This window comes from Plecotus auritus (genome assembly GCF_963455305.1).
Source record: "Plecotus auritus genome assembly, chromosome: 6".
In the NCBI taxonomy this organism is placed as follows: domain Eukaryota; kingdom Metazoa; phylum Chordata; class Mammalia; order Chiroptera; family Vespertilionidae; genus Plecotus; species Plecotus auritus.
The window spans coordinates 170,355,352-170,376,631 of record NC_137773.1 but is presented as its reverse complement, the minus strand read 5'-3'; the positions used below and the strand labels follow the sequence as shown (position 1 = coordinate 170,376,631).

The 21,280-nt window shown below is 36.6% G+C and overlaps 1 protein-coding gene across 9 annotated transcripts in view; it reads left to right on the top strand.

Moving 5' to 3' along the window:
* NKTR (natural killer cell triggering receptor) overlaps window positions 1-21,280 on the top strand; it is a 45,871-nt gene that overhangs the window by 8,929 nt on the left and 15,662 nt on the right. For 4 of the 9 annotated variants that reach the window (XM_080674655.1, XM_080674657.1, XM_080674656.1 and 1 more), the window contains exons 3-9: window positions 6,674-6,748; window positions 7,681-7,788; window positions 8,298-8,342; window positions 10,077-10,164; window positions 19,068-19,097; window positions 19,569-19,714; window positions 20,641-20,863. In XM_080674655.1, coding sequence (XP_080530781.1) covers window positions 6,674-6,748; window positions 7,681-7,788; window positions 8,298-8,342; window positions 10,077-10,164; window positions 19,068-19,097; window positions 19,569-19,714; window positions 20,641-20,863 — 715 coding nt within the window. Of the gene's footprint in view, window positions 1-6,673; window positions 6,749-7,680; window positions 7,789-8,297; window positions 8,343-8,648; window positions 8,677-10,076; window positions 10,165-15,518; window positions 15,547-19,067; window positions 19,098-19,568; window positions 19,715-20,640; window positions 20,864-21,280 lie in introns of those variants that run through there. The other 5 variants (XM_080674662.1, XM_080674660.1, XM_080674661.1 and 2 more) reach the window with 5 other exon arrangements.

Here is a 21,280-nt window from a genome sequence, read left to right as displayed (position 1 = left end):
ACCTTTGCTGGTATTGCAGAGGGAATTATGACCTTGGTGGTATGAACTAGCTGTCCAGTACGGTTCCTTACTGTTCTGATTTGCACATCTCTGGCTCTGGAGAGTCCTAAAGCTTTCCAGAGTGTATATGGTTCAGCCTGAATTCTTGGTAGACAAAGCACTTACACAGTTGGTCATGTGTTTGGCAAATACCTTACTGGGAATAAAAAGCAGATGGGAACTAAAAAGATTTTTTTAGATAGGCAGAAAAAAGCTCAGGCTGGAAAGGGCAAGACGTGGGTAACTGACAAAGGTATCTAAAATTGATTTCAAGATTATCTCAAAAATTGCAGTCAAAACCCCTAGCTGTGAATGTCTTACTATGTAAGGTAAACCTTGCTGCAGGTATTGCCTGATTTTAGTCCTATTGTGTTTCAAGAAACTGTGTCTTAAATAGATTGTCATGCAGTGAAATCCTGAATTCCTGCTACCACCCTTAAACTTGGACAAACCACTGATGCCTGATTATTTTAGTCCCACCTGAAGAAATTTTTTCATTGACTTTTTTTGAGAGAGTGGAGAGGAAAGGGGGCGAGTGAAGAGAAACATCGATTGGTTGCCTCCCATTTGCATCCTGACAGGGATCGAGCCTGCAGCTGAAGCTCGTGCCCTTGACTGGGAATCAAACCTGTGACCTTCGGTCCACAGGCTGATCCTCTAACCACTGAGCCGAACCAGCCAGAGCTGATGCCTGATTCTTAATTAGGTAATGTGTGATAGAGACGCTTTGAAGGGTAGATTTTCTGTGCGCAGGTTGGAAACCTAATATGAAAGGGGAAAGGGGAGAGTTATGAAACTAAATTAAGCTGCAGGAAGGGATCTTTTTAGGTAATATAGTTAATGCAAAGACCCTGACATTTTGGGGTCAAAAAAATAGAAAGGATTTAGAAGTACAGATTGGTAGTTACAAATAGTCATGGGGATGTAAAGTACAGCATAGGGAGTATAGTCATTAATACTGTAACAACGATGTATGGTGCCAGGTGGGAAATATCCAGGGGTACACTTCGTAAAATGTGTAATTTTCTAAACACTATGCTGTGTATCTGAAACTACTATAAAATAATACTGAATGTAAACTGTAATTGAAAATAAAATTAAGTGATAGAAAAAAAGACCCTGGAATTTTTCATCACAAAACTGCAGTGAACCTAGCAGTTTGGAAATGGCCCAAACTACATAGTGCAAACTGCTACCCCTGCTCTGTCTCCACCTTCCTTATCTTCCATAACTATAATCACTACCTGAAAAATGGATGCTCTTTAGAAATCTGATTCCTAAAATCAGTAAAAGAGTGAGGTTGAAAAGCAGGAATAATCCCAGGGTAGCTAGCTTCTGACCCCAAATAATCATCTTTCCCAGAGAGCCTGGAAGTTTCCATTTTACTGTTATATACAAATGCAGTTCTGTTGCATTGAAGTAAGGATCCTCTTTTTGAGAATGCCGTCACCTTTGGAAAGGTTCTTTTTCACATGTGACCTGAAGTCATGCAGCAAGGCTGCTTCTTAATTGCTTGATGAGAGAACTCTGGGAGTTGTGTTTGGGGCAAGGGAAAGTCTGTAATGTTAGAACCTGGGAAGCAGTTGAGTATATTGGACAGGACACTGGATGAGGACACAGAATATTGGGCTCTGGTTCTGCCTGTTTCATTTCCACATAGGTGGCCTTTGATAAGTCACATCAGTAATAGCTAAATATGTTTGAGACCAGGCTAATAATCTTGGCTCTGTTAATATGCCATATGTTTGCAAGGTGTATTAAACCACACAGCATTGTGATGTAAGATTTCAACAGAAGAGGAGACGCTCAGAGGGAGTGATTGTCTCATCCAAGATCACATAGCTAGTAATTGTCAAGGCCAGAGCTCTAGCCTGTTTTTCTCTCTTATCCATTATACCACGGCAGTTGTGCAAAACCTAGCAGGGGTGGGCAAACTTTTTGACTCGAGGGCCACAATGGGTTCTTAAACTGGACTGGAGGGCCGGAACAAAAGCATGGATGGGAGTGTTTGTGTGAACTAATATAAATTCAAAGTAAAGGAACGGAGGGGAGAGCAAGAGAACCGGATAGAACAGCTGGATCCGGCCCGCAGGCCGTAGTTTGCCCATGGCTGACCTAGGGTTTAATATTATGGTTCCTTGAAGAGTAGGTCAGGTTTTTGTTTTGTTTTGTTTTTTAATTTTTTTTTATTGATTTCAGAGAGGAAGGGAGAGGGAGAGAAAGATAGAAACATTAATAATGAGAGAATCATTGATTGGCTGCCTCCTGCACTCCCCACACTGGGGATCGAGCCTGCAACCCAGGCATGTGCCCTTGACCAGAGTTGAAGCTGGGACCCTTCAGTCCACAGACCCAATGCTCTATCCACTGAGCCAAACCAGCTAGGGCAAGAGTAGGTCAGGTTTGAGGGGAGTGCTGAATAGTAGCATTAGGATACTTGTTGATTGGAGAGTAGAGCACATCAGATAGGAAATAGGATAGATCTATATGACAGTGGGAAATTCTTAAGAACCCCAAAACTCATTTCCTAAGTGTATCTTCTACTATGATTGTGTATGGGAAGGGATGAAAAACTCTTTTTTACTTCTTCCTTTCTAGAATTTAGGCTAATACTATTAGTTATTTGCTTAATTACATTCGTATTGTGGATCAGGCAGCTTTTTTGGCTGTCCTCAAAAGTTAGTCATCATTTATAACCTCGTTTCTGTTAGGAAATGCTTTCTGGCCCAGCTAGTGTTGCTCAATGGTTGAGCATCAGCCTATGAACGAGGAGGTCCCTGTTCAATTTTCAGTCACAGCACATGCCCAGGTTGCGGGCTTGATCCTCAGTGGGGGGCGTGCAGGAGGCAGCCCATCGATGATGTTTCTCTCTCATCGATGTTTCTATCTGTCCCTTCCCCTTCCTCTTTAAATATCAATAAAAACATTTTTTAAAAGAAAAAAATGCTTTCTGAATTTCAAACTACCAATTTAAAAATAATTGTTTAAACATGGAAAATTGAGAATGGAGACTGCCACTGTTTTGAATAACACATCAGGGAAAGAAAGGAATATTATAATCAGTAAAGTTCTAAACTGTGTGATATGGACTCGTGCTGCATCTGTTTGGTTCATTTTAAGCTGAAAATGAAAGCATTGTTTTTCTGTTAGTAAAAATGGTACATGTTCATTATAAAAATTTCAATCATGTTTTGGTTCTCTTAGGTTTCCTATTTGTAGTATGTCTGTCAAATAATGATAAATTGCTCTTTTTATTGACCATACACACCTCTCAGATTCTCTTGTCCACTGCATTGGTTAGAATGTCTAGAACAGCATTAAATAATAGTGATGCTAGCAAGCACTTTTGCCTTGTTCCTTACATTAGTAGGATTAATGCTCTATTGGTGTTCTGCCATTAAACATAATGCTGGCTATTGATTTGAAGGGTACTGAAAATGTTTGTGTTTATGTTAAGGGATGAATATGGAATTTCATTAAATGCTTTTTTTTGTTTCTGTCGCTGGAAGTTTAGAGAGTTTTTCCTTCATTTCAGTAAATTATATTAATAAATTTCCTAATATTTTAGTAGTAGCTTTTAAAAAATGGGATTGACATACAGGGTTTTTAATTTGTTTTATATCATCCTCAGGCTTTGGTTTCAATTTGCTTCATAAAATTTTTTAAGCTTTTCACCTTTTTCTGTGTTGAAATAGTTGATGACATTATACTTTAATGTTACTTCAAGATTAAAAGTAATTTACCCATATCTGAAGAGTTATTTAATAGCATTCTTTTGGATAGGTACTAAACAGCATTTTAATTTCTTTCTTGTGTCTGTTTTTTTTTTCTTCTTTCTAATTTATTGGTATTTTTCAGAGAGGAAGGGGGAGAGATAGTTAGAAACATCGATGAGAGAGAAACATCGATCAGCTGCCTCCTGCACACTCCCCACTGGGGATGTGCCCGCAACCAAGGTACATGCCCCTGACCAGAATTGAGCCTGGGACCCTTCAGTTCGCAGGTCGACGCTCTATCCACCGAGCCAAACCGGCTAGGGCGGGTCTGTTTGGTTTTTTTCAGACTGTATTGGCATGGAGTTGCAACCCATGCTTTCTTATAATTCTTCTTTCTAAATATTATTTTCTTTTTCCTCCAAAAGAGCCAGCTTTGGGATTTATTTATCAAGTCTGATATATTTCTGTTTCTTACTTCATTGATTTCTGCTTGTACTTTCATGAAAACCTTCTTTATATTTTTCTTGGGTTTATTGCTTTTTTTCTTCCTGAGTTGAGTGATTAATTTACTTTTGGTCTTATGCATTAATGGAAATATTTAGGACTGTATGCATTGATTGGGACAAAGAAAGTGATGGTATTCAATATCTTTTGCCTTGTGAAACTTGGCAGCTCCAAGATCTGGCCCCATTCCCCAACATCCTGTTTCTTACAGTTCTTCAATTCTCTGATCTGTGCCAATATCCTTGTCAGCTAACTACATGAGCCAATAAATACATTCTCTTTTGAGTTTTTAATTGTACTATCTTCAGGATACCTTTACTTGGGTATTGAATGACATGTTATGAAAAAGTTTTAGGTGCCTAAATAAGTATAAAGATGTTTTGGTCTTCTCTTACCTTAGTTTATATCTTATTTATATTATCTTACTACTTCCTTTTACGTGAGTTACTCTACCACAGTAATTTGAAAGACAGTTAATATGTTTTAAATTCTACAGGTGATTACATGTTTAAGTTTTCCTAAACCCATATTTCCTCTTTTATCTACTTGAGCAAAGTCAATATGAGAAATGTCCCTTCTCTTACCAATTCAACCCTCTCTTGTTGGCTTTATTTATACTGTGGTCGCTTTTTCTTTGTAAGTAACATAATTCTACTGCCTGGATTCTAGAAGGACTTATATCTCTGAAAATAAAGAGATTTTATTAAACTAAGTCTTGACGGTGTTTCGCGCATAGGACTGTATGCATTGATTGGGACATAGTGAATACTTTTGATCTGTATATTTAGGCATTCCTTCATTTATATCTTATTCTCTACCATAGAATAATTTTGTTTCAAGGGTTTTATTGTCATCATTAGAGGCCTGGTGCACGAAAATCATGCACGGCGCGGCGGGGGAGGTCCCGCAGCTCGGCCTGTGCCCTTTCGGAGTCTGGGACCCCTTGGGGGATGTCCACCTGCCGACTTACGCCTGATCCCCCCCTGGGAATCGGGCCTAAGCCAGCAGTCAGACATTCCTCTCACAGTCTAGGGCTCTCAAAGTCCAGGACCCCTCGCTCCTTACTGCCCACCTGCAGCCAAGGCAGGAGAGGCTCCCGCCACCGCCGCTGCACTCGCCATTCGTGAGCCTGCCTTCTGGCTAAGTGGTGCTTCCCCTGTGGGAGTGCACTGACTACCAGGGGGCAGCTCCTGCGTGGGATGCAAGAGGGCTCCAGGGCATGTCTGGCCCGTCTCGCTCCATCCCGATCAGCCAGACCCCAGCAGCAAGCTAACGTACTGGTCAGAGCGTCTCCCCCTGGTGGTCAGTGCATGTCATAGCAAGTGGTTGAGCTGCCTTAGCATATCACGCTTTGATTGGTTGAACGGCCAACCAGACAACAGGACACTTAGCATATTAGGCTTTTATTATATAGGATTATTCAAATATTAATTCTGTACCAGGCACTATACAAAATCAGTGGGGACAGAGGTGAGTAAAACAGACATGGTTCCTTTTGCCCTGCCCTCACACTCCCAGGCACAGGGTGGATATAAGTGTACTTTGTTCATACCACTGATGGCTCAGCACATTGTATAGCAATGTGCACCTGTCATTTCCAGCCTATGTCATGTTGGACATCCTGGTGCATGGGGAGGATATCCTATATAATAACAGGCTAATATGCAAATTGACTGAACAGCAGAACAACCGGACGCGCACTGACCGTGGGAGCAGGCCTAAGCCATCAGTTGGACATCCCCCAAGGGCTCCTGGACTGCGAGAGGGCGCAGGCCAGGTTGAGGGACCTCCCCCCCAGTGCAAGAATTTCGTGTACCGGGCCTCTAGTTAGTAAATAATGTTTGAGTAAATGGCCTGATTTTGTTGAAATGCTTAATTTCTTCTTAGATTTTACTCTCTGCCTACCCAATATGTTCTGTTCCTACCTTTGTTCTTATCCTCATCCCTTGTAATTGTATATGTGATATTCTTTGTCTTTTGTATTGTATCATCTACAATATTTTTTCCAATCAGTGCTCATTTTTATAACTACCATAACTTTGATGTCCATAATGTATGTCTCCTTTCTCACCATTGCACCTACAATTCCAGCTGTTTCTGAGAAATAGGAACAATAATATTACTGAAAGATGATGTTTGATTTTATTCAGATTCTGGGTACTTGCTGAATTTATTCCTGCCACCTAGTGGTCACATCAGGATTACAACATAACATAGGCTAGTCTTGGCTTTTTCTTGTCTGTAGCCAAATTTAAAATGTGTTTATAGTACCTGTTAATTTTAAAAATTAAAATGAATTACTAAAATAGACTTTCCAGTTTGTTAATTTTATGTGTCTGTTTGATTCCTCCCATATAAAATGTGGTATACGGTAATCAATTTGCTTACCTTTTTTCTTATGTGTTTTATTTCAGTTGGTCGCATTATGTTTCAGCTCTTCTCAGACATATGTCCAAAAACATGCAAAAACTTCCTTTGCCTATGCTCAGGTAAATGAATCATTAAATTGCTCTAATGAGAAGTCATGGCTTACAGTTTTTCCTTGCTGAACAGGGTAGATATATTTTTTAAAAAGGAATGGGCTGTGAAATGACTTTAGCAAATAAAAATATTTTCACTAATATGAAATCATGGAAGTACTTTTTCAAGGGAAGAGAGAAGAATAAATGGTCTCAAAAATGAAAAATAGAGTACTATTGTGTGTAATGAAATCTCTATACAGTGTAGTTTATAAAATAATAGCATTTCAAAACTGATTTGGTGGAATTTCAGAAGTTTCAGTACTCTGAGCAAATTTAAAACTCAAGATTTCACAAGAAATTTAGAATTAGAAGGTAGAAGGGCAAAATATAGTTAAGTTATTCCTTATTATATAAAATTGGATTGATATTTTTAAACATTTTTTAATTTATTGATTGATTTGAGTGAGAGAGAAAGAGAGATTGAGATTTGTTGCTCCACCCATCCATGCATTCATTGGTTGATTCCTGTAATGCCCTGACTGGAGATTGAACCAGAGACCTTGGCATGTTGGGATGATACTCTAACTAAATGAGCTACCTGGCCAGGGCTGATATTTTTTAAAAGTAGAAAAATGGGAAGGAAAGTATCTATAATGTTACCTTAAAAATAGAAACAGCAAATTATATCTATTTTTAAAATGCATACTTGGGTATACTCACATGTGTACACAGTCTTTACACCAATTCCCTGATTCCCACACAATTTAACATTTATATGCTGCTTTACATATTTATTTTGGTTTGTGTGTGTGTGTGTGTGTGAAGCTGTCACACTGTGTACCCCTTATATCTTTTACAATGCCCAACACACAGGAGTGATTTGACAGGGTTTAATGGCATGGCACTTTCCGTGGAAGGATGTTTTTGTAGCTAAACTTCATTTTTTTTTTTCCCCCCAGGGGAGAAAGGCCTTGGGAAAACAACTGGGAAGAAGTTATGTTATAAAGGTTCTACGTTCCATCGTGTGGTTAAAAACTTTATGATTCAGGGTGGGGACTTCAGTGAAGGTAGAGCTAAAAGTTATGTCTCTAATAACTTCGTCTATCAATTTCTGAAGTAATCATTATTATATCTAATTGTAAATATTGTCACATACAGTATAATGTAAATTTTAGGTGGTCAGTGAATAGTTGGTGGGTGAATGAATGTTGTAGACCAAGAATGTATGAAAAAGCAAAATGCTAAGACATTTTGTTTTTATGCAATTTTAATAATGTAATTACTTGGTGAATTACCTTATAAATAAATGCTAACGTACTGTTCAGTTGTATTCTAGAATTTTATTGGTGTGATTACTGTTTGAAATAAATGGGTTGTGGAGATAATTCTTTTAATAGTATTGTAATAGGATTACACTTATATTTTAAAGATGAGATTTGTTAGAATTTTGATTATCTGCAATAATTACAAGGTGTTATCTCCTTCAGCAAATTGAAACCAAAATATAAAAAGTACTTTATATGTATGAGTATATTTTAAATTTTCATTATAGTTTAATGTAGCTTGTTATTTGCAGGTAATGGAAAAGGTGGAGAATCAATTTATGGTGGCTATTTTAAAGGTAAGCCTTAATATTTTATGGTCTCTTGTTTCAGTTCTGATATTAAAGCAAGTTTGATCATGTACTTTTAATGAGAAGAGGTTTATTCTTAGTTCACTTTTTGCATGAAACTAATGCTGCATGAAAATACTTTATTTGCATGAACTTGGGGATAAAGTATATTGTAATATATAACTTTTAATTGACAAGATTAATTAAGGCTAACGTTATGGTTAAACATGACTTCAGCATGGAGGTTAGGCAACTATATACATGAAAACTCCTATCTTCCTGCCTAAAACTGTCAACATATTCTTTTGTTTATAGAGAATGTGGTCTTTTGCAAAATGAAAAGGTAAGAGAACGAAGCTCAGTAACACAAACTCCAATTCTGTTCCCTTGCACCCTTCCTAATAAATTTATGGACAGTCTGGGTCAGGTTGTGGCTGGATTTCAGTATTGCTTGAAGACTTGGAAAATTGTGTATACTACTTCATACATCTGTACCTTTTTTCTTTCCCTGATGGGTTATTACTTCCACATCAGGGAAAAGAATCTAGTTGTGTCTTTTTTCCCCTTAAACCAAGCAATTTCTTTGAATAAAAGTTGGTATTTCTTTCTTTGTCCAAGGTTTGTATATTTTCTTTTGTCTACTAGAACTATATGATTGTGTATTATTCCTACAGCAGTAGCATTTGCATAAATCTAACTATTGCACTTGCCCTGAACGCCTTAGAAAAGTCAGTTGCAGAGATTTATAATGGGACCCAATATTACTAGGTGTTAATGCCGTGATAGCTCCAGTGTTATAATAGTCTTTTATATTTCTTTTGGGGGAAATGGATTACTACTCTTTTTCAGAAGCCTGTTCCCAAGGTAATCATTTTTTAAAGTTTTCTATGTTTCTGTTTGTTCTAAAGAAAGATTTGTTTGTATGAATGTTAAAAGGAAATTTAAATTCTCAAGATATTTCTGCTGGACTTAAAATAATCTCTAAGTGATTTTCCTGACAGAGTATTTCCTTTGAACTATTAAGAAACAGCTCTTTGGCTGGTCCTATTAGTCTATAGCTTTGAGACTAACGCTGGTAGGCCACTTTCATGTGGTTATTCCCTGTGGCAAATACTTGTATATTTGAAAGTTGCATTTTGCCATTTAAGTTGTTTTTACAGGACTTCCTTCCTTAGATAATTTTATGGTCCTATTGATTGGAAGGAATCCTCATACTTAATTTGATGTAGGCATGTCTCTACAACTTAATGTATGTAATTTTTTGGTTTCTGCTCTCATAGTCTAGCTTCAACTCAGTTGAGTTACTAAATTTACCAAATAGAAATTAAGCACATAAGAAGATTATTAAACTCTCATGTACAATTAGGCAAGACAATTTGGAGAAAATGAGCTTTACTAAATAGAGATTTTTTTCCCTAAAATTCCTTTATTAGTTTTCCCTGAAAGTTAATAGTTTAAATGTTAGTTAGCCAAAGTATGTTACTATTAAAAGTGACTGTTCTAAGGCTGTTTATATAAAGTATTAAATATATGTTCTTTTTCTCACGGCTTTAAGTAGTATTTTTTGGTCTTTTTATGCTTTTGTTATTTGGTTAGTTGAAACTTTTTTCTAAATATTCAGTCAAGTATCTGTACTGACCAGAAGAGGAATTTCATCCTTTGCTTTCTATGTATTTCTGTGAACATTACACTTTAAAAGTGGCTTATACTGGAGACTGACGAATTTGTGTTTTCTTCAAACAGATGAAAACTTTATTCTCAAACATGACAGAGCGTTCCTTTTGTCAATGGCAAATCGAGGGAAACATACCAATGGTTCCCAGTTTTTCATGTGAGTAGGCATAATTCAGAGATGGGCTTTTCTTAAACAGAGAAGCGCTGTTCATGAGAAAGATGTATAGTTAAACCAAATTTAATGCTAGAATTCTGTGAGTTGGGTTTTTATTTTTAACTTCTGATGCTATAGTAACTGGTAAGCTCTAGCAACCACTTTTGTGTTCAGCAGATATCCTGGATTTGTACTTAAAGGTCATACCTTGAACTTGTACATTATTTTCAAAATACATTATCATCTTATGAAAAGAAGTTGGCTTTGACTCTTAACTAATTTGGAGGCTCAGTTTACCAAAGCTAGACTGGAACATGGATTATTGATGGCCATTTAAAAATTGTTAATAGACTAGGACTAGATGTACCCTTGGCATGGAAAGCAGTTGGTTTGAATAAACCATCATATAGTTGCTTTTTCTCTTACTGCTCTTTGAGCCAATTTGAGAGAGATACCATTATTTTCTGATACTGTATTTTAGAAACCTCAAACCTATGAGATCTCTATGCAGTTAACTCAATGCTGTTGTCATTTCCACCAGAATTGATGAGATTATCATTCAGGAAACTTCAGCATGCTAAATTTGCTTTTTAAAATACAAACACCTTTATATATATGTGCATGCACAACTGAAACCTTACTACTTATTTTTCATCTTAAAGACCTTTGGCATACTCTTAATTATATTCTTTACAGCTCCTCCAAAACCTATTTTTATTATAGTCCTATGATATAAAATATGAAAGATAATTGTCTAGCATGAAGTTTAATGCTTTAGATTGGAAGTAAATCTCTATAGTTGTGCTACTCATATTGGAGAACTATTTATGTCTTATCATAAAAAGTTTTTTGTTTGTGGGGGTCATCTTTCTGAATGAATGAATATGAATGGCGCTTCCCTGTCTTTAAAGGAGTTTATATTTAAAGAAATTTGAATTTCACATTTTAAATTTGTCTGAAAAAATAGATTTCCAACATGATCTGATAAAGTTCAGATAAGGGGCATTCTGTTCCTAAGAATGTCCTAAAAATGGAAAGCTGAGAGAAGATATAATACTTGGATTTGTACAGGAAAAAGGAAGACCTTAAGCAGTTGTTTCTATATCTCATTTTGTTTCCAGAGAGTATTAGTTATTACACTTCTTTATAGAGTATTTTTCTATTCTTAACCTTCTTCAGTGTCAAAAAAAGGTAGTGGGAAATATTTTGAAAAACTTCTTATTTGGTAATTAAATATGTAGAAGCTCTTAACTCTTTGATTGAGTTTCCCATTTCCATTTTTAAGCTTATCTGAACTGAACATGATAAACTAACCATTCATTGGTCAAGAAGCTACCATCTGAGGGCTCTAAAGTTTCTTTTAGATTTCCCTTTTTTATATCAGTACATGTAAAATTTGATTCAATAGGTAGCAGCAGGTTCTTCCCATTGTTACCGCTTAGCTCGTTTATAAAACGTTAAGAGTTAAAACCAGTGCACGTACATACATTAATTAAAATCCATTGTATGAGATTCTCCCTTCAAAAAAATTAGAGTGTCTTGTTTCTGTGTTATTTAGTACTTGTTTAAGTCTTTCCTAGAAATGTTGAGTATCAAAACGAAATTAAGGCCATTGCTTAAGTTCACATCAGACTATTACTTTTGACAAGTAATACCAAATGAAAATTTTAACTTTAGTACATTGAGATTAAAAATTTTAAACTTGTTTTCATAATTAACTATAGACGGCATTAAAATTACTGTGATTGAAAGAAAATTTTCTACTTTTAGTTTGAAATTTAATTCTGGAGGTGCGTTTTCAGTTAAAAGGCAATCTTGGAAGTAACAGTGTTTTTGCACACTCAAAAAAATCCTAATCTCTCTTTTTTAAAAGAAGTTTTTATGAATGTGCTTTTATAAATGCTGGCTAAAAGTACCAGTTCCTCATGGGCTGCAATGTAAAAAATCAAACCATTCACATTTCTAAACAAAACATTTCCTTGCTTTTTTAGAAAGGACAGTAAAATGGAGATGGTTTTTTTTCCATAAAAGAATAATCTTTGAAAATTCATGTTTTGCAAGCCTAAATCCTTTTGGAGTCGGCAGTAGTAAAAAAGTATAATGTACCGTCTTCACAGTACATTGTGTATGTGATCACAGATAATGTCTCTCAAAGTTGAGGTTTCAGGGGTTGATGGTCACAGAGCCATCTGATGGCTCCCCTGCCTTTCACCTTCTTACCACAGCTCTTTCTATGGCACCTTGAGCAGTAGTTCTGCAATTTAAAAAAGAAAGGATAGTGTAAGAGTGGATGATAAAAATGCCAAGAACTGTCCTTATAGTTCCTGTTTTATAAACTTAATAAGGACTTTTCATATATCCTTGCAAAAATTGTATTTGTAGTTTATGTTCTAAATCTGTTACTTTGCAATTCCTAAAGAGTACATTAACGCTATTAGTGTGGGTATTTTCAAAATGTTCCTTAAGAATTTTTGTGCTTTGTGCAATAACTATTGTCTTCATTACTTACACATTTAAAACTTCCCCTTCCTATGCATACAGCATTTTTATTACTTATAATTTTGCATATATTGCTTTCTTTGGGTAGAACAATTACATATATTATGGAAATCAGGCTTTCTTCTATCAAGCTATTTGTAATTTTTGCAATAATTGCTTATATCTACTACTGTATTAGTTATCATGATTTTGGTTTAGGGACCTAAATAGAAGAAAACTGATTCTTTTTGGAATTGCACTGCTCAGGAAACATGAGAGAAGTGATATATGGTGGTGTCCCCATGAATCACTGAGGAAATAATGGTTCATGTTGAGGTATTTTTGAAGGAATTCAAAGAACAGAGACAAAAGTCGTAACCAAGTTAATTCAGTATTTAGTCACGTTGTCCTTTTTATTATTATTTATGTTTTAAGCCAAAGACTAGGAAGCACCACAATAAAAGCTATAGAATTACAAAGTCTTGGAGTAGAAAAGAATTTAGAAATCTAGTTCATCCTTTTTGTTCTAGAGATAATGCTAGCTAAGGAAGAAAAGCCAGGTTATAAAAATTTCATTCATAATCTATAAAAAGTTGATAGCTAGAAAGAGAATCCTGCACACTGGAAGGTACGAAATCTTATTGACCACGCTGCTCTGAATTTGTTTTGGCTAGGTATTAGAAGCATCAAGGATTCCTGGAAAATAAAATGGCACGTTATAAAGTACCTACCCCACTTTCAAAGATCAAGTAAATGTTTTAGTGTGACATGTGCACATAAAAAGAAGAAAGTTTTGTGGGTTGATCCTAGGTTTCTGAATATGTGAAATGGTTTTTATGCAAACATTGTCTTGTCTAGAGGAATCAGTGTCTTTGCCTAGTTTTCATCAGTCTAAAAGGTGCTGCAAAGAAGCTTTGGGCTCATGAAGCCTCAGTCAGGAGCAGCAGCAGCAGCAATCTCTCTATCCGCTGCTGTTAGAACGTGGGCTTGTGCCTTATGTCACAATTGTGGGGTAGAAAGACTTGCAGAACTTTGCAGAAGTCTCTCATTGGCCATGATAATTATAAAAAGGTATGAAAACAAGATAATGCAGGAAAGTCTAACTTGACTTTAAACAATGAGTTTTTGTTATATTTTAAGTTATAAATAGGACTATAGGGAGGAAAACAAGAATTTCTAGAATGTGCTCTGTCATTTAAGAATCTGACTTGCCAGTGGCTACTCACCTGAAAGGGACAAAGGTGCTGATCATTCCAGAGCAAAGGGAGTTGGGTGGTTTGGGTTTAGGGGGTTTATAAAGCTTTGTTGACATTTGGGGTAGCAAAAGTGTATTTGGGTAGAAATGCTTTTCCCTCCACTACTCATGAATATGGATGAGAAGAAATGGTAGTTAGTAAGCTGAGAAGTTCTAGCTTTTTTCTTTTGTTTTTGTGGGTAATACCTTCATATGTTATTTTTAGGAGTTTTCATGACAAAGATGCTTATGAAACTTAACCATAAGCCAGGTTCTCTAAGTATCACATGTCATCCCTAAAATTCAGTCTTAGTATTACTTAGTATTTATGTGATGTATGCATTGGTGGGTATTATGTTAACATTAGCACTGAATTTTTTAGAGCTCTTCTATTTTGGTGACTTTTGGAACATATGTGTAGGGCACCGTAATGTGGCTTGGTTAGTTTCTGTTGCCCTTACAAGATTGTGCTGCTCTGTGTAATTTGTTGGTGCCTCCTCCATGATGGTGTGATGGTTTCAGGAGTTGGAAGGAAAAAATTGCATGTTAAAGACTGCATTAGACAGAAATATGCTATCTTTGTTTCCTTCTCCCATACTATTTTACACCTAGAGTCATTTTTTTTTACACTCACTGAAAACTTCACATTATTTGAAACATATTCTTTTTTGACAGTAATCCATGTATCAATGCCTTTATACGAAATTATAGCTTGTTTTTAAGTACTAGTATTTTAAAATTTGATATGTCCTAAATACCTGTAAAGAATTTTGTCTACTATAAAATAAGATTTCGGTCTGAGTAGTAATAGCTATGTTTAGAGTTCAGTAGAGTTAAAATTGATCAGTCAGTATATATTCTTTGAAAAAAAGTACATAATGGGGAAAATCAGAATTAGGACAATGAAGTTCTGTTAATGTGGCCAAGATTTGACAGCATACTCTCATACATTCATCTGTTTTGCCTTTTTTTCTTTTGAGAAGGTCTTTAAAATTCTAGTTATGATACTTTGTTATATTATTATTTTCAGTGACTTAACAGCTATAGTGTGTATATGTCTGTGAACAGTAGCTACAGTCCAAAATTTGCTTATTCATTTCTGATAGTGGTATGTTGTGATGTATGATTGAGAAATGATTTCAAATATGGGAACACAAAACGTTCTTGAACTATTTGAAGTGAATTAGTAAAAAAGTTTCCTGAAATGTTGTTTGTTTTGAATTTTCTTAACTCCGTATTTTTTCCATTTAAATCTTTGCTTTCCACTGGTATAATGGCTCCTGGGCATTAAAGATTTATGTTTTTATATGTACTCAGGATACATTATTCTCTTTTTGAGAACGATGTTAGTTGACTTAGCTAGTTTCTAGGATTTGTGAAGCAAAATGTCATGTTTTGTTGATAGGTATTGACACTCAGAGATTTCAACTTCAACCACAATGCTTTTCTTAAATATGATTCACCTCTACATACATACCTATGTGAAAGAAAATTTAGAGCCCTCCATTTTAAGAAGCTTTCTTGCTTTGCATAAAACTTGAAAATATTTAATTTCAAAGTTATATTAATATTAAAACATAGATTCAGTCTTGTCTTAAAAGTGTATTACAATTTATTTCTTGCCATTTTTGTGTAAAATTTACAGAAAGAGTGTTACACCGTGCGCTCCAAAGGTAATGTCTCATTACTCTAAGGCTCTCTCTCTTTCTTTGCCTCTATCTCTTTAATCCTATTGTTATGTGCATTGAACAATTTTAAGGGAAAAAAAAAACTCTTGCTTGATCTGTATGGCAGCAATACCTGTAAAACAAGTGTGTTTTATTGTTCATGGTTGACCCTGGGAAGCATGTTTTAATTTCAGTGGCTTATTTCTACCAAGTTTCCACACATCTTCACGGTTGGGGGTGTTATATTGTATATAATAGTTTTAGATTTCATTTTAGTACAGAACTATTAATTTCTGTATAAGGCCAAAAGCTTCTTTGATAATGGTGTAAAAATAGATTGTTGGATAATAGTGACACTTTACAATTTATAGGATTTACAAAGTTTAAATGAACCCTGGTACATATACAGGAGTGGACAAAAGTAGGTTTACAGTTGTGAGTACACGAAACACAGAGTTTATTCTTATAATATTTATTGATTGATTATTGTATTATTTATTTAATATTATTAACCTACTTTTGCTCACCCCTGCATTTTTAAAGTAGATTCAAGGGTTAGGGAAACCTGGACAATTAGTATCTAAGTGACAGGGAAAATGAAAATCTGAAAATACTGAAATCTTTTGTCATTTGAAATGTTCTGTGTGGTTCTCCTTTAGATATGTTTTCATAAGCATGAACAAATGATAGTCTGTGGCCTTCTTAAGGTCTTAACTTACTGAGCATATGTCATCACTGCATGGGACTTGACAACTGTATCGTTTTGAAAGATTAAAACAAAAGTTGGTGAGATGAGATGGCTTTGTCCATTGTAATAGAATTGAATAGCTTGGACTGAGCATATCACTTCCCCTGTCCTTTTGTAACCCCTTTTGGCAGCATCCTTTGTTTATCATGTTTAAGTGTCAGCCCAGTGCCAGTAAGCCTGCTTTACACTGGAATTTCTACTGGAACGGGGGCAGAACCCCAGAGGGCTTCCTTTCGTTAAGATCCTTTCAGTATTCTTAACATGTAGTCTAACCCAACTAGGGTGTAAATTTGTATTGCTGCATCTGGAGTTGCAGACGTGAGTAAACGGACTGAATTACACCAGGTTGGGCACTGTGGACCAGCTGAAATTTGTCCTTGAATGAATTGTCTTCATTTGTTCCCTTCACTACTGCAGTGAAGGGCCAAGTTCATTTGTCTTCAGCTTTCATTTGAATTAAAAACACAACTTGAATTTACATAAAGGTAGCTATTCTGTCCTCAGATCGAGTCTCAAGTAGTATGTTGCTACATCAATGCAGTTAGCTAGAATGTTTATATCTTACCATTTGCAAAGGTTTGCCATATTACAGCATTCCTATTAGCCAAGGTGGCAACTTGAATTGGGTTCTGTGTGTTTTAGAAAAATCTGTAGGTTTTCCTCAGTACCAGAAGATTGAGAATTGTGAGAGAAAGGATCAAGGAAGGAAGAGGAATAAATCTAGCCAACAAACCATCCATTGTTTTCACTGCTGCACATTTGAAATGGAGCTTTTACACAGCAGATCATTTATACCTTTGAATTTTTTTATCTCTTTCCATCTTTCCTTCAATGGAATCACTGTCTAGAGCAGCCGTGGGCAAATTATGGCCCACGGGCCGGATCCGGCCCGTTCGGCTGTTCTATCTGGCCCGTGGAGCCAAAAGAGCGGAGGGTTCTCTTGCTCTCCCCTCCGCTCCTTTACTTTGAATTTATATTAGTTCACACAAACACTCCATCCATGCTTTTGTTCCGGCCCTCCGGTCCAGTTTAAGAACCCATTGTGGCCCTCGAGTCAAAAAGTTTGCCCACCCCTGGTCTAGAGTATGGACTGATTCCGTCCTGTCTTTAATGTGCTTTGGTAAAGTTTGATAATTGTGGGAAGCATATTTCTTTCTCAAAGTTATTGTCCAAGGTAGTTTCTGGATGCTAGTTTATTGATTGAAGCATTAGTGCCTCACCAGTTTGCTAGACTTACTCTCTCTTTTCTTTTTCTTTTTTCTTTTCTTTCTTTCTCCTGCCTGTTTTTATTCATTTTTTAAAAAAATATATTTTATTGATTTTTTTTACAGAGAGGAAGGGAGAGGGATAGAGAGTTAGAAACATGGATGAGAGAGAAACATTGATCAGCTGCCTCCTGCACACCCCCTACTGGGGATGTGCCCGCAACTAAGGTACATGCCCTTGATCGGAATCGAACCTGGGACCCTTTAGTCCGCAGGCCAACGCTCTATCTACTGAGCCATACCGGTCAGGGTTTTTTATTCATTTTTAATATTACATTAGCTTAAGTAACCACTTCGCAATCTTCTAAGGAAAATTTGAGACTAGTGGTTTTAAAACTCAAGATCCCCTTTAAAATTCTAGAATTACTTAGGTTGACATTTTAATTTTCTTAAATTATGAAGTGGTCTTACAGAACTGGATTTTCTTAATGTAAGTATAAGTGTTAAAGTTCTTTGTATAATACTGATTTTTAGCATTGTTGTGAAGGTTAAATTGTATTTTGTTCACTTAAAATGAATATAAAAATTGATAAAGGAGCTCGTAGTACAATTGACTGGTTTAACATGGCCTGATGTCCAGTGATCTTTCTCTCAAGTGTTCATTACTCATCTTAAAAGTTAAGATGTTTGTGGCATATACATCTGAGTCTAATTATATCTGCTTTTGATATTTTTCTACTGCAATTCACAAGGTGAAGATCTGTGAAAATGCTATGGGAAAACCAGTTTGGGTTCAAAATATTTTAACTAAATGTACCCCAAAGGCTTTTCACGAGTGACTAGCTGCCAGCTTGTGACTGGAAGAAGCCAGTTGAGTGTTATCTGGGCCACAGAAATTTGAATTGTCTGTAATGTTACCCATTGTTGTTTACCTTGCTGTCAGAAGTGTTGGCAGACTGAAGGTTTGCTCCTATTGCATTTTCAGAGTTGCCCTGAGTGGTGGCAGAGCTTCACCTTAGGTGAAGGAAAGAGGTGGAAAGTTCTGGAAACAGAATTCCTGAAGCCTCACTTCCATCTGCCTGCCTAAAGGATGCACACTGACTCAGTATGAGACATAGGAAAAGAACTCATGCTCGTCAAGTGTGTGGAGCACGTGTTGGTCACACTTTCATTTTTGTAGAGCAAATGATAGTTCTTTTTATTCTTGTTTGGTTATCTTAATACATTTTGAGTTTTTTTGTTGTTTTGAATTTAGAGTAACATTAATATTAATGTCTATGCTGCTGTATATTTCAAACCTATTTCATAAATATGTGTATGTGTGTGCATATATGTATATAAAGTCTTCATATTGGAGAAATAAATGTAATTTTGAGTTTTTTAATCAGTAAAATGCTACTATTGCTGTTTTTAAGGTTTACATATGTGTTTTAAGTTACATGTATATCATATTTAACTTTTTCCTGGTCTTTTTATCTTTACCTCTTTGTTTTCCACATGCTCTGTGTTAAACTCTTCTGCTCTGTTCACCTGAACACCTGGTTTCTGCCATCGTTGTGATGTTTGCTCCACAGTACCACGAAACCTGCTCCGCACCTGGATGGGTAAGAATTATTTCTTATTACTTTGGGCAGGGGAGGTGGGGGCTGTGTGGTCAGTCCCAGGCATGTTGGACCATGGGTAAACCCTCAAGGGGGCGCTCTTGCTCTTTTACAGCCAGACTCTTCTTTAAAGATTATAGGGTGCGGTAACCTGGAGACTCCGTGGCTTCCATGTCCCTGAAGGGGTCTTTACCAGGGCTTCTCAGCCATGAAGTGACCCTGTAGGATGGTTTCTGAGTAGCAGGTGCATTCTGACTGTTATAGAACTATTTACCATAAAATAGTTAAGAACCTAAAGGCAGAAAACTAAGGCCCAATTTGAGTAATTGCTTTTTTTTCTTTTATGAAGCCGATTTCAAGCTCTAATTTCCTTTATGCATCAGAAACTGCTTTTATATTTAGGTCTGTGGACATGATTACTGCTGGTGTTAATTGTCAGCAAACCAACTCTTTCTTACATTTGTGTTGTGACAGGGTGCATGTTGTCTTTGGACTAGTTATTTCCGGTTTTGAAGTAATCGAACAAATTGAAAATCTGAAAACTGATGCTGCAAGCAGACCTTATGCAGATGTGCGAGTTATTGACTGTGGGGTACTTGCCACAAAATCAACAAAAGATGGTAAGAGTTTGGGGGACAGGGGGTAAAGGGAGCTAGGATACAGGCAACTCACGGTGAAACTGTGACTTAAAGATACCTCCTGGATACCTCTGGATTTAATGAGTGGTATATCCATAGCTCTGAGACCCTTTATCATACCCGGTATCCAGTCCATCAGCAAATCTCACCAAATCTTACCTCTTCTTACTTCCCCTGCAACCTGGTCAGCACCACCAGTGTCTCTTACCTGGCTTATTGCAGTAGCCTCGTAAGTGTACTTGGCCTCTATCTTTGCTCCTCTATAATCTTTTCTCAGTGGCAGTAGCCTCCCCTTGTTTATACTCTTGTCCTTCTGCAGTCTGTCCTTAAGATCCACCAGAGTGATCTTCTCCTAGGGCTCCCTTCTCCGTCAGCCAGAGCTGAAGTCTTTATAATGGCCTGTAAGGCATCTGGCTCTCCGCTGTTTCCGACCTCTTCCCCCTCGTTCATTGTCTTCCAGCATGTTGTCCTTGACGACTCAGACATGCCAAGTACTCAGGGACTTTGTGCTGCTGACTCCTCTGTCTGGAACACTCTATTCAGATATCTGACTGACCCCCTCCCTCCCTTTACTAAAGTCTCTGCCCAGATGTTATCTTAAATTACCCCTGACTCCCTATTCCCTATATAGTGCTTTTTTCCCCCACTTACTATTTGTCATATTATGCAGTTACTTACTTTCTTATCTGACCCCACTAGAACATAGACTCCATGAAGGCAAGGGCTTTGTTGCTTTACAGTCTCACCAGCAAACAGTATTATCAGCTTGAAAAAAAAGTTTATTTAAATTTTGTTTTTAGTTTGTTATACATAAAGCATGTTTTACAATATTTGCTAATCACATTTTTTACTCTGAAAGGTAGGCACTGAAACCCAGTACTAATATTTTTGTTAATATTTCTTGAAAGTTTTTGAGAAAAAAAGGAAGAAACCAACTCATTCAGAAGACTCGGATTCCTCTTCCCATTCCTCTTCCTCTTCAGAATCATCTTCAGAAAGTGAAGTTGAACGTGAGAGAAGCAGAAGAAGGAAACGTAAGAGGAGGCCAAAAGTTAAACATTCTAAAAAAAGACGAAAGGAAGCAAGTAGTTCAGAAGAGCCAAGGAATAAGCATGTAGTGAGTCCAAAAGGGTAAGTGAAACCCTAGAATTGTCTTACCTAAAAGAAATAAACTCCCTGAAATGGGGAAAGCATGTATAATTCTGTAAACTTAGCTCTGCTACCTATTGTTGAAAAAGGAGGGCATTTTTTTTTTACTGTAAATGGAATCTGGCAAATATAGGGTAGCATAGACATTTCATTTGTTTGCAGATGAAAACAATCCCTGAAACTTGAAAAAAATATATTTTTATTGATTTTTAGAGAGAAAGAAAAGGAGAGGGAGAGAGAGAAATATCAATGATGAGAGAGAATCATTGATCGGCTGCCTCCTGCATGCCCCCTAACCGGGATTGGGCCCGCAACCCGGGCATGTGCCCTGACCAGGAATAGAACCAGCAACCTTTTGGTGCTCGGGACAATGTCCAACCAGCTGAGCCACATAGTCCA